This window comes from Danio aesculapii, chromosome 22 (assembly GCF_903798145.1).
Source record: "Danio aesculapii chromosome 22, fDanAes4.1, whole genome shotgun sequence".
Lineage (NCBI taxonomy): Eukaryota > Metazoa > Chordata > Actinopteri > Cypriniformes > Danionidae > Danio > Danio aesculapii.
Genome location: NC_079456.1, coordinates 8,815,347 through 8,829,338, shown reverse-complemented (window position 1 = coordinate 8,829,338; position 13,992 = coordinate 8,815,347). Strand labels below are relative to the sequence as shown.

General features: G+C 41.9%; 1 protein-coding gene across 1 annotated transcript in view; it reads right to left on the bottom strand.

Annotated features, from left to right (window-relative positions):
* LOC130216623 (SLAM family member 9-like) overlaps window positions 1–13,992 on the bottom strand; it is a 57,933-nt gene that overhangs the window by 42,902 nt on the left and 1,039 nt on the right. The window contains exon 2 of the mRNA XM_056448514.1: window positions 8,574–8,897. Coding sequence (XP_056304489.1) covers window positions 8,574–8,897 — 324 coding nt within the window. The remainder of the gene's footprint in view (window positions 1–8,573; window positions 8,898–13,992) is intronic.

Sequence of the window (13,992 nt, the reverse complement as noted above, 5' to 3'; positions counted from 1 at the left end):
GATCTGTAGCAGGCTCGTGAGAATGAGGCTGAGATCCCAATAGGGCATGAGAGGGGGGCGGGGTGGATTAATTCGCCTAGCCCCTCTGAGGAATCGGATGATGAGGTTATGCCTTCCCACGGTGCTGCCAGCCACCGCGTCATGATGAGCGGAGATGACAGCCACATAAACCTTGAGTGTGGAGGGCGACAGCCTGCTCTCCAGCTTCTCTTGGAGGAAAGAAAGCACAATGCTGATCTGACAATTTCGGGGGTCTTTTCTGCGAGAGACGCATCATTCAGTGAATAGACTCCACTTAAGGGCGTAGGCGCATCTCGTGGAGGGGGCTCTAGCCTGAGTGATGGTATTAACCACAGCAGTCGGTTGGTTACCTAAGTCTTCCTCGCATCTAAGGACCACACGTGGAGATTCCGAAGATCGGGGTGAGGGTGCCAGATGGTGCCCTGTCCCTGAGAGAGTAGGTCCTCTCTCAAAGGGATCTGCCAGGGGAGGGCCGTCACGAGGAGGGAAAGCTCTGACATCCAGGTCCGGTTGGGCCAGAGGGGCGCAACTAGCAAGACCTGCTCCTCGTCCTCCCTAACCTTGCACAGTAACTGCGCAAGCAGGCTCACTGGGGGAAATGCATATGTGCGCCAGCTGTGGGCCAGTGCATCGGTGCCGAGAGAGCCCTCCGTCAGGGAAAAAAACAATTGACAATGAGCGTTCTCGGGGCAAGCAAACAGATTGGTCTGGGCTTCCCCGAATCACGCCCATATCAGCTGAACAGACTCGGGCTGGAGTCTCCATTCTCCAGGACGTAAAGGCTGTCGTGAGAGTGCGTCGGCTGCATAGTAGAGCTCGCTTGGAATGTGAATGGCACGCAGCGATTTCAGCGGCGTATGACTCCAGAGGAGCAGATGACGGGCGAGCTGAGACATGAGGCGAGAACGAATACCCCCCATGCGGTTGATATATGCCACCGTCGCCATGCTGTCTGCCCTGACCAGCACGTGCTGCTGCTCCAGCACCAGAAAAATTAAGAAAAGAGCGAGGAACACTACCAACAGCTCTAGGCGATTGATGTGCCAATGCAACTGGGTTCCTTTCCACAGGCCCGCAGCTGCATGCCCGCAACACACAGCCCCCCAGCCCGTGCTGGAAGCATCTGTTGAAACAATAATATGACTGGACGCCTGTCCTAGAGGCACTCCGGCCTGTAGGAACGAGGGGTCGTTCCAAGGGCTGAGGGCGCGGCGACACAGCTCAGTAACAGTGACTCGTGTGTGCCCGCGTCCCATGCACGTCTGGGGACTTGATTGTGAAGCTAGTGCTGAAGTGGTCTCATATGGAGTAATCTGAGCGGCGTGATTTCAGTGGGACCACTATTTTGCTGTCGAACTCTCTCAGACAGTTCAGCATTAGCTGAGCATGCTCTCCGGAGAGGCTCGCTGTCATGGTGACCGAGTCCAGCTGCAGCCCAAGAAAAAAGATCCTCTGCACGGGGGCGAGTTTGCTCTTTTCTCGTTTGACCTGAAGCCCTAACAGGTGGAGGTGCCGGAGCACCTTGTCTCTGTGCATAATCAGTTGCACCCGAAGGTGGGATAAAATCAGCCAGTCATCAAGATAATTGAGTATGCGGATGCCCGCAAGCCGAAGGGGCGCTAAGGCACCCTCTGTGAGCTTGGTGAAGACCCATGGAGACAGAGAGAGCCCGAAGGGGAGGACTTTGTATTGATAAGCTCAACCTTTGAACGCAAACCGCAGAAACTGACGGTGGCGTGGAAGAATGGAGACATGAAAGTACGCGTCATTCAGGTCTATCGCTGCAAACCAATCCTGAGGACGAACGCACCGGAGGATGAGCTTCTGCGTGAGCATTCTGAACGGCACCTTGTGCAGACAGTGGTTCAAAACGTGCAGATCTAGGATTGGCCGTGACCCACCACAGGAAGAGCTCTCGCTAATGGACTCATTGCTACAATCGCTGATGTACCAGCAGTGGGGCAGCGCAGAGTGGGTGTGCTGATCCGGGAAGCGCGAGGGTCCCGCGGAAGAGCTGGAGGCGAGAGATTCACTCTCACCTCGCACCCAAGCTCTGGAGAGGGGGCTCGAGGAGTGAGAGAAATGAGACCGTCCTCCCAGTGCCTGTAAGCCACTGGCGAAATGCACAGAACCTGCGAGCTGGAAGGCATAGCGTCCCAGACTGGCAGAGTTCGGGCTGTCACATCCAGGGAAGTGGAAAAGTGCTCTTTCGTTAATGTTTGCATGGCACTGTGCCGTTGGAAATGGGGCCCGGCTCTCCAGCGGGGAAATAGCAAATTCCCTCTTCTCCGCATGACCTGTCTGAGGGACACTTCGCGGTCCGTTTACCGGACTTAACGGCGCCCTGGGCAGGGGGGGCTGCCTGCTTCCGAGGCGCCCTCGGCGAGGAGCAGCAGATGTAGATGGCTCGGCGGGCGGAGCGGGCTTACGGTCCCGCCGATAGATCACATTACCCATTGCATCAGACTGATCTCTCACTGCCTTGAATTCTTGGGTGAATTCACCGACGGTGTCGCCGAACAGGCAAGAAAGCGGACTTTGTCGACTTCGCGCATATCAGCCAGGTTTAGTCAGAGGTGGCACTCCTGGACCACTAAAGTGGACATTGTCCTCCCCAACGCACACCCATCGGACTTAGTGGTCTGAAGAGCATAGTAGGTTGCGGTGCAGAGCTCTTGTAGCAAGCTTGGGTCGGACCCACCCTCGTGCAGCTGGGCCAGCGCCTTTGTTTGGTAGCGCTGGTAGGCGGCCATAGCGTGCAAGGCGAAAGCAGCCTGGCCCGCGGCCTTGTAGGCTCTAGCTCCGAGGGAGGCAGATAACCTACAGGCTATGGACGGGAGATGGTTTGGCCAGCGGAGAAATTAAAATGGTCGTGCCCAACTGAGCCTGGTTTCTCTCAAGGTTTTTTTTTCTTCACTTCCGCCTTTAGTGAAGTTTTTTTTCCCTCTCCGCTGTCGCCACTGGCTTGCATGGTTCAGGATCTGTAGAGCTGCGCATCGTTGGATTTGCTCTTCAATATTTGGACTCTCAGTAGTGATTATTAAACCACACTGAACTGAGCTAAACTGAACTGAACTTAAACACTACAAACTGAACTACACTGTTCCTATTTACTGTGACCTTTTATGTGAAGCTGCTTTGACACAATCTACATTGTATAAGCGCTATACAAATAAAGGTGAATTGAATTGAATTGAATTGAGATGAGGCAGACCCGTTCAAGAAGAGGCGCCACGCGGACAAAGATTGACCGCAATGGTGCGCTCGACCTGAGGAATCGCCTCATACCCCCTGGCTGCTCCACTGTCAAGAGTGGTGAGGGCAAAGTGACATGCATCATGGGCAGAAAAAGGTGCCCTGCAGACTGCGTGAGCCTACTGTGCACCTCTGGGAAGAAGGGGAAGAGAGGCTTCGAAGGCTTGGCTCTCTTGTCCTCTACGTAGCACCCATCTAGTTGGTCCGGCCGCGGAGCTGGGGGATAAACCATCTCCAACCCCACAGCCGAAGCAGCTCTGGATCCTCGTCGGACAATGAAAGCCTACCCTCCAATGCAGCAGTGGACATCTGGTCCCCGGTGTCATCGGGCGTAAGGGCTACCATCTGGTTAGATGTATTGCTTCCTCTGCTCGAAGCTTGGATGGAGCGCTTGAAGGAGCGGGAGGTCCACGGGCCTGGAGGCGGTGGATAATCTCCCACTGGAACCCTCAGACCTGCCCGAATGCCCGCTGCAGTGCAAGGGACAGCTGGGATGGTTCACCCTTTTGCAAGGGCTAACCGCGATCTCAACTGTGCAACAGACATGGCATCGCAATGACGACATGAACTGCCCACGAGCACCGCATTAACATGCTGGACCCCCAGACATGCAACGCAGTGCTCGTGCCCATCATCCGGGGACAGGAAACCTCTGCATCCAGAAACGCACGGTCGGAGCGCCATCCTGAAAAGGACGTGCTGCACGACTGTGTTGTTCTTTTAGAAAATTGCAACTTTATACGCATCGTTCTGGAGGACCGGACCCAAAGAACGCCAGGCAAGGGAGAAGCCCAGCTCGACCGTCTGCCGCCGCATGTACACACTCTGGACCGGGAGACTGCTCTCGTTCACTCGAAATCTCTGGATATCAGCAGGAAGAACCCTCATCGACTCTCTCAGAAGCTGTAGAAGTCTCTGAAACGAAAAGGATGCCTCATCTTGCTTTCGCTGTGCTTTTATGCTAAATTGATTGCAACAAGCATCAGAATCAGAATCAGTTTTATTGCCAAGTGTGCTTCACACACACAAGGAATTTGTTTTGGCTACAGAAGCTTCCAGTGTACATAAAGTGACAAGTGACAACACAAAATAAATATGAAAAAAAAAGATAAACATTAAACAGATGCGGTTAGTCAAGAAACCTGGATGTTGAGTTGTATGTACAGATTGTTATAAATATACAGGTTATAAGGTGCTGTGTACAAGTGCGAATGTAGAAAGTATTGCAATGTATATTGATATAAGGTGCTGTGTACAAGTGCGTATGAGAAAGTATTGCATTGTATATTGATATAAGGTGCTGTGTACAAGTGCGTATGAGAAAGTATTGCATTGTATATTGATATAAGGTGCTGTGTACAAGTGCGTATGAGAAAGTATTGCACATATTTATTGCACAGTAGGGGAATATTTAACTGTTCATAAGGTAGACAGCCTGAGGAAAGAAACTTTTCCTGTGTCTGGCTGTTTTTGTGCTTGGTGCTCTAAAGCGCAGACCAGATGGTAACAGTTCGAACAGGTAGTGTGCTGGGTGTGAGGGGTCCAGAGGGATTTTGCGAGCCCTATTACTCACTCTGGAAGAGTACAGTTCTTGAAGTGTAGGAAGGGTTGTGCCAGTGATTCGTTCAGCAGTCCGGACTATTCGCTGTAGTCTACATAGGTTGGTTTTGGCAGCTGAGCCGAACCAGACAGTGATTGGTGCGCAAGCTGACGCTGCCAATTCATTTGGCATTTCATTGGCGTGTTTACATACTCTTTCAGACGATTGGCTTTCTGAACTAAATTCCCCAAACGTGAATTAAAAATCCACTATAGAATTAAAGTTCTCCATCCGAAAGGGAACTTTATGTGATCATCTGTTTTTAATTTTGGATCTTGTCCGAGTTCAACCATATGTAAAAAATCTTGGAGTTGATTGGTTTCTCAAATTTTAAGTTACAAATTAGCACAGTGGTAAAGGTTTTCTACCTGAAATCACATTTCCCCAATTTTAGCATCTTTACATTGGCAAACTATAGGGTTCAGAATTGATTTTAAAATAGTTGTAATTGTGTGCAAGGCTTTATCTGGAACAAAATACATTAATGCTGATTCCTTAAACTTCTCAAAGATCACATAAGTAATCAACTTCTTCTGTCCCATGCTTTTTCAACTGCAGCTCCCCAATTTGGAAAAAACTGAGTTTTAAAACTTCTCTTAAATCTTTTTTTTTTTCCTCTCTGGCTTTTGATATAGGTCTGTTATAAGTTTATGCATTTTTTTATCTTTCTCTTTGTTTCTCACATACTTTTATTTTTTTCATATATTGTGTTTTTCTTTTAACTCTATTGCTTTTAAATATGCTATGGAAATAAATTTGCACTTGACTTGAATTAAACTTGTTTGGTAGCAGGTTATTTCATATAAACAGGATTAGACTGTGTAGTTTGTATGTACCAGTAACTGTACCAGTAACTGTAACAGAACTGCTGATATTCCCTTATTAAGAGTACTGTATTAAATTGGGGAAAATAACAATAATGCAAAATTATTTGTGATGTTTTGTAAAGCCCACAATTGCAAAATGAATAAAATTTTATGTAATCTACAATTCTTAAATAAAGGTAAAAAAAATTACATTAATAAGATGATATCATTACTCTGTTGCCTCCAGCCAATTTATGCATTGCTGATCATGATTTCAAGAATGGATAAATCTGTCCTTTACAACAAACACAAGTATATGCAGCAATCTTAGAATTCATTCAGATATTTTAATCTGATTCACAAACTTGTTTGAAAACTCAGGATATGGTTATTTGATTTAACCGGAACAGATTGTGTCTTTTCAATCAAAGGTGATACTAAAAGTATATGCCAAATGCTGGTATTTTCTTACAACCGGGCTGTATAAAAAAGCAAAAATAACAATATGGCAACATTTATTTTAATGGAGAGATCTGAAAATGTCTGTACACCATCGCTTCCCATCCAACCTGATAGAGCCTGAGTCGTACTGCAAAGAGTAATGGGCAAAAATTCCCAAAGACAGGTGTGTTAGGATGTGTAAGGATGGCTATATCTCTCCATAACATTAAACCCTGAAAACTGATATGGAACTCCACGAGAATGGTCAGGCACTAAAACAATAAACTTTCTAATCTGAGAAGAAGATCAGCTAGGAAACCAGTTGTTCAGGTTGTTCTCGATCATGCATCCTGAGCCCCCCTCTTTGCCCTGGACTTTACCTTCTCCACCAGAGCAGCTCCACACAGAATGAAAGTTTTTAATATGGTGTATCTTGTGGCTCTATATTCATGTTTGGTGTCATTTTAAATGTCTCTTTGTGATTGGTAAAGTGGTCCTAATTTCACTGTAATATTTTACAATCTCCCTTATATTGGTTTATTTGAGTTTTGACTTTAATAAGATCTTTGCCAGCTGCTCCACTCCAGGGAAAATGGTCTTCGCATCAACTCATGACCAGGTAAGAGTCTTGGTGAAGCTTTTATTGTCTTGAACTTATGATGATTTGAGTATTTAGGCAAAGGGTGCAGAAGTGTCTGGGGGATCCTGATGACAGGATACCCCATTGCAGTTTGTGAGTCTCTGAGCTCTGCATCAGGACTTATATGCTGCAATGTATTTCTACACGGTTCTCTAACTTAAATGTATCTTCGAATAATTGATGTTGTACAATCTTGATTGGCTTATTTTGTTTAACTATGTGAATTGGATTGAAAAGTCTTTGTCTGACAAATAAATGCAAAATTCTTGTTTAACTCTAATATCTCCTGAAATCTTTTAAATCTAGTAGATTGTTTAGGCTGATGTTTCCGCAGCCTACGACCAGGATTAGTCATGCATTCAGGCTGAATGGATGGAGCATGGGCACAGCATTAGAGACCTGTTGATTTCTGACAATCACTGCCTTAGTATGATATAATCTAGTGGCTAAATCAAACTTTCTTTAAGTATGTGCAAGCATGGGGCGGCCTATTGTTACTTAAAGGAAATTAGCTTCCAGTTATATTCTCTGACTAAGCTAAATCAAACTTTCTTTTTGCTTATTAGTACTTAAAGGAAATTAGCTTATCTGCTAAGAATCAGAACTGGCGAGGATGTGTCCGTGAGCAGATGAAACTGGCCAGCATACTTGACTTTAAGTGACTTCGGGTAAACAATGAACCATTAACTGAAAATAAGGATTTATTAGGTTAATCAATCTAATTTAGACCTAATCATGACCTATAAGGTAATCAGCTTGAATTAGATGAATCTGAATTTAAATTATTATCAATTGGAGTCAGATTAAAATTCGGAGTTGGAAACAAATTAAAATAAATTTTAAGGAATAAAAATATTTCTTTTCACATGTGCTAAAAGGCTTACATGCATTTAACCTTCACCCATGCTGTTAGTTCCATCATAGGACTAATAGATGGACCCTTATACAAGCTTGTGGCATCATATTCAAAAAGACTTAAGGCTGTAATTGCTGCAAAGGTGCATTAACAAAGTACTGAGCAAAGGCTGTGAATGCTGATGTACATGTGATTTTTCAGCTTTTTTATTTTTAATAAATTTGCAACAATTTAAAAAAAAAAATTTCACATTGTCATTATGGGCTATTGTGTGTAGAATTTTGAGGAAATAAGTGAATTTAATCCAATTTGGAATAAGGCTGTAACATAAAAAATATTGGAAAAAGTAAAGCGCTATGAATACTTTCCGGATGCACTATAGAAATACTGTCACGGGGTGGTACTTTTTTTAAAGGGCTCTCAGCCTCAAATGTAACACCAAATACGGCCTATGAACCTTTGGTTAAACATCTGATGCATATGGCACACTTTTCCGGTAACACTATAGTAGATTCTCAATTGTCCTCTGTATGAATGTTCCCCAGCTGGAAGGGCATTCGCTGCGTAAAACATGTGCTGGATAAGTTAGCGGTTCATTCTGCTGTGGTGACCCCTGATTAATAAAGGGACTAAGCCGAAAATAAAATGAATGAATGACTACACATTTGATGACGAGTCTAGTTTTGGGTTATTCTTAGATTTTCATGACAGCCCAAATTTAGAAATGTATATAGCCTAAAGATTATTTAGGCTAATATGTGTTGGTGGAAATAACACTGTATATGGCTAAGCATTATTTACAAAAAGTTCTGTTACTTTGTAAACACACACACACACACACACACACACACACACACACACACACACACACACACACACACACACAAATCGTTAAAGGGACTAGTTGAAGAAACACCAATACCTTGCAAACATTGCAAGTGATACTTTACTCACCATAGACAGTAAAGGTGAATGTGAAGAGTGGTTTGCTGTTTATGTTGGTTACTTGATAAAGTCCAGAGTCTGTGCTTCTGCTGTTTGTGATGATCAGAGATCCAGTCTGACTGTCCAGCTTCAGTCGCCCTCTGAATCTCCCGCCAGCACTATCATTATAGAATGTGCTCATATTATTCATTCTGTTGAGTTTAGCTATCAGAATATCATTTTCAAACCGCCACTCGATCTCATTAGTTCTCTGTTCCTCTGTAACACTGATGTGTAGAAAGACAGAGTCTCCTTCAGTCGCCGACACAGACTTCACTTCAACACCAAACACATCTGATAAACACACACACAAACTTTCTCAGCCAAAGACTTGCAACTGTAATGTTTTAAAACTATAACAAAACTTAAATGATGTACTACAGTTTTTTACAATGGCTATGACAGTTTTTTTAATACATTTAACAAGTTTGCTAACTCTAAACGCAGCAACACACCTAAAACACACAATTGGCAAAACAGTTAATTTCATGCTCAAAATCATACATTGTAAACTAAACCTCTAAACTAATGTTCAAAATACAGTAATAAACTAACACAATACACCATGTCTAACAAAACACTGCAAACATGTTTCAAAATGAAATAATGATTCAAAACACTGACACACGTTCTCTTCCAACAGAAACATTAAGTCAATCATAACACATTGACAAAAAAAAAAACACTATCATCATCTAAAATTACAGAAACTGCATTATTTTATGTGTCAGGTCTGCCCTTATATTTGAAGCCTCTCTACAGTTTTGTTTTGTTGGGATTAGTAAATGCATGCATTTTCTTTCTTTTACTGCAAAATTCAATACAAAAAATGAAGAAAAAAATTGCTTTGTAAAATTTACAGTTTATGTAAAAAAATACAGACACATAATTGCTGCAGTACAGATTTTATTTGCAAAAGGATATCACTGCAAGATATGCAAAAAGAAAAAGCACCACGATTTACAATAAAAAAAAACAAAAACAAAGTAATCTTCTATTCTGTCCGGTCTTCTGCATTTGGCCACATGTTCTCATCCACATTACACTTGATATCTTCTATGGCCCGGCACGGTAACTGTGGCTTTTTGGCCTATTATGTTTCTTCCACGGGGACATCCACAGCTTCGTCAACATAGATAATTCCATGTGGTACTTGATTGGCCTCCAACTTCATGACTCTCTGAAAGTAATTAGACACAGTGTATGCAAATGCTGTACTGTACAGGCCTGTAGCCAACCTGGTGAGAGGGGTGGGTCTTATTTTTTTTTTTTCAAAACGTGGACCTTTTTGCAGTTATACGCCTCAGTTTCTATTTAACTATGAGATTTAAATACTGTATTTTAGTGACATTTTAAGCAGTTTTTTTTTTTTTTGCTGGATTAACTAGTCAGATGTCATCATAACCAAACTTTTGATGTACTAAAAATATTTTATAAAAATTTGCAATAAACAAACATTAAAACAAATTTATTACATCATATCATTAGGAAAAAAATAGGAATCTGTTAAAGTTTTAAAGTAAAAAACTGTAGCCTACTGTCATTTATTGAACAAAAAACAAACTGGCCAGCACATGCAACTGCCCTCAGTCACAATTTGGCCATTTCAATAAAAAATTAATTATATAATATATATATTATATAATTAATAATAATAATAAAAAAATAATAATAGTAATAATACAATAATAATTAATTCTGCAGAATTTTTCTAGCCTCTTTGGTTAAAAAAAAAGTAAACAAAAAATTCCTGGATATCAACAATAGCCTAAATATATTCATAATAATTTAATATGGTCCACTTCTGGTGCTTCACACCTTTTTAATGCTTTTTAATAAAATAAGGTCCAAGATTTAGAACAAAGTTACCTGTAAAATGTTTTCTCTGTTTAAAAACAATACAGTAGTGAAAGAAGACTTCTCTTACATCAGATTATAGTCCCACCGAAGCAACAGCTGACAAATGATTCCGTTTGGTTTTAAAGCCTTTTTCGATGGATTGTTTTCATTATTTATGATGGCATAGCAGTCAAAATAGGACAAATGAGCTCATGTATGGGACAAATTCTGGACCTTTGTCAGTGAGGGGTGGGTCTTGGTCAGAGCAGTGTGTCCTAGCCGGGCTCACTTTCTGTTCTAATGACCCGCATCTGTCTTTAATTATATTCCTCTGTCTCCATATTCTACTGCATCCCAGAATATTACACAGCACCAAAAATGTAAAAATATATTCAATATATTTAATATGTTTTTGTCCACAGCCGACCGCAACTCGCCATGACGGAGATTCCCAAGCCTGTGTGCTCCAATGAGGTGTGCTCTCTTCAGCGCTCACCATGACAACGAGACTCAGCAGTGAAGTGGCATTGTAAACATTTGCATCTGCATTCCTATAAAGCTCGTCAGTTCTCTATCAGTGTTGTCAGTTCTCTTGGTGTTGCTGTTTGTACTTGACAAAAGGTGAGTTCAATACCGACAGTACGAGCGGAGCCACGCCAATCTCACGAAGTCTGCTTCGTGAAGCTTCACTCGGGCCCATCTGTGCTGTAGTTCCTTGCGGTTTGCGTACATAAACGCAATATCGCGAAGAATATTACGCGTTTGTTGCTCGAAATTTGCGGCCGAGCAACATTCCAGTGAACACTGGCACGGACTGGCGCCCAGTTAGCTCGTGCACTCCCTGGGGCGAGGCAGCTTGTGAACCCTTGGCAGGGAGCCATACAAGCCCTGAGGACCCTCAGGGAAACACGGGAGGCTGATAGTAGGACCCCGCTGCAAGGGTTATTGTGGGTGGGAGCAGCGAGGCCCACTCATCGTCTATTTTAAACTATAGTTTCAAACTTTAGTTTACTACGGTTTAAAATAATAACCATGGTAACTGTTATGTTTTAACTGTTTGTCTGGCTGTTGTAATGTTTTGCTTTGTTTTTCAGCAGAGTTGTTGAGCAAAGAAGGACTTTTGAAGACAACCGTTGAAGACAACCGCGGGTTATATTCATGAGCGCGCGCATTATAATGTTTCCGTGCTGTTTTCTGAAAGTTTATCTTGTTTAGATAAGTTTGCGGGTCAAACTAAATAAACTATACTCTTTCTAAACACCTGTCTCGTGTTTTATTGGTCCTCTACAGCAATACACTGTCATATAAGTCTGTTGAATGCATTTGTATGCAACATGGTTTGACAATAAAGTAGTCTAACAAATAAATAGTTGTTATAACTGGACCTGCATTAGTCAACATTTGGTGTAGGTAATAAAAAGTTAATCAAACATGTCCTAAGACATAATGGTAATGTTATGGTTGTTACATAACTGTATTTATTATTATTCTGTATGCTTAAAACCAGCAGAATATACTATATATTTAACATGTCATGAACTTACTGTTATTCAAACATTTGCTTAATAGAAAATGTCATAAGACAAGAATGGGTATTGTTTTGGTTTTATGTCAAACTACTGTAGGTTTTAGGTTGACTACAGCAGGTATGGGCTACCTATATCATAATATTGGTAGTCAGAGTTATTTTAAAGACACAAATCAAGTAAAGTGTCTCTTACTCAAGTACTTCGAGTATGCAAACGTCAAATTTAATTTAAGAAAGTCAATATTAATTTATGAATGATTATACCTGTCCAATTTCATCTGGAATGCATCCCAGATCACCTTCTGAAGTGGTTTGAGCGATCGAATATCTGATCAGAATAAAACGAATGAAGTGACCAAACAGCCTTAAAAACACAGACGTGACGGGATTATACAGGACGTCCCAGCTAATGTGGCCAGTTAACCCAGTGTTTCCCAACCCTGTTCCTGAAGGCACACCAATAGTACACATTTTCAATCTCTCCCTAATCAAACACAAACCTGAAGTTAATTAGTCAGGTAAGGGAGACATCCAAAATATGTACTGTTGGTGTGCCTCCAGGAAAAGGGTTGGGAAACACTGAGTTAGCCTAGAACCTCATGGATGGGGTATATTTTCATCTGTTAGGAAGTAAGTAACTTTTGCCTTACCCTGTTTGGCAGTATTTTTGAACATATGTTCAATATTTTGCGATAATGACACCGCTGCCTGCCTTTTCTGCCCCTCTTGCTCTTTTCGGCCCACAGCGTTACTCAGTATGGATGTCGCATCAAAGATTCAAACATTACCACTCAGTGGGTTATGTCACGTGACTCGCGTCACATTATTGTGGCTTTGAGTTTCCATGGGATTCAAATTACTGGCCATAGTTATTTAAAATGACACTTAATTACAATATATATTAAATATAAATATATTATATTAGTTATTTAATAAATATATTATATGATATTAAATAACATAAAATAATTAAAAGGACAAATTCTGGACCTTTTGGCCGTGGGGGGTGGTTGATCAGCTGTTCACTTTGACTTCAGTCTATATAAGTTCTGTTTAGAACATTGTGTTATCTGTTCTGACACACTGTGTGAAAGCATTTGTAAATTTGACTGTAAAATGACATTGTTTTGGTCTTGATTGTGCTTGTGTGTAAAAGACGTTCAAGCATTTAAATTGGTGTTAACTGGATGCATTTTGTGTCAAAGCAACAAAAAATGTGTTAATTGTATAGTCTACAAAGATGGATGTTGTGCTAACCGTGTTAAGAGTTTAGGAAACTTGTTAAATGTATTGAAAAAAACTGTAATATGTAAGCTAAACATTATTATGAGCTAATGAGGAGTAAAGACATGTGCTAATAATGATCTTAAAACAAGAGTCACATGATTTTGTGTGAATATTGGCTACCTCGTTACTTGTTAGTTCATGTTTGTTAATGAATGGTTTAGCTATATTTTTATTGTATTATTTTAGCTACATGTTACCAACATGAACTTATTACCTGTTAATGTATTTTAATGTCATCACTTTACAAGGAGGGGCACAATGTCATTTACTCGTTCTAAACTACTCGTGAACTCCTGTTTAAACTGTTCGTTTTGATGTAGACAGAACTCTACTGAAAAAAAAAACAGCTTAAACCAGCCTAGGCTGGTTGGCTGGTTTTAGCTGGTCGACCAGCCTGGTTTTAGAGGGGTTTTGGCCATTTCCAGGCTGGTTTCCAGCCATTTCCTAGCTAAATACAGCTAAAACCAGCTTGACCAGCCTAGCCAGGCTGGGAGCCCAGCCAAAACCGGGCTGGATTTAGCTGGTCATTTTCCAGCCTGACCAGCTAAGACCAGGCTGGAAATGGCTGGAAACCAGCCTGGAAATGGCCAAAACCCCTCTAAAACCAGGCTGGTCAACAAGTTTAAACCAGCCAACCAGGATTTTTCAGCTGGGAAGACTTTTCTATTATTTTTCAATGTAAACACAGTATGACCAATACGTTTAAACCCAGAAGTGACATGTTAGTTTGTCATT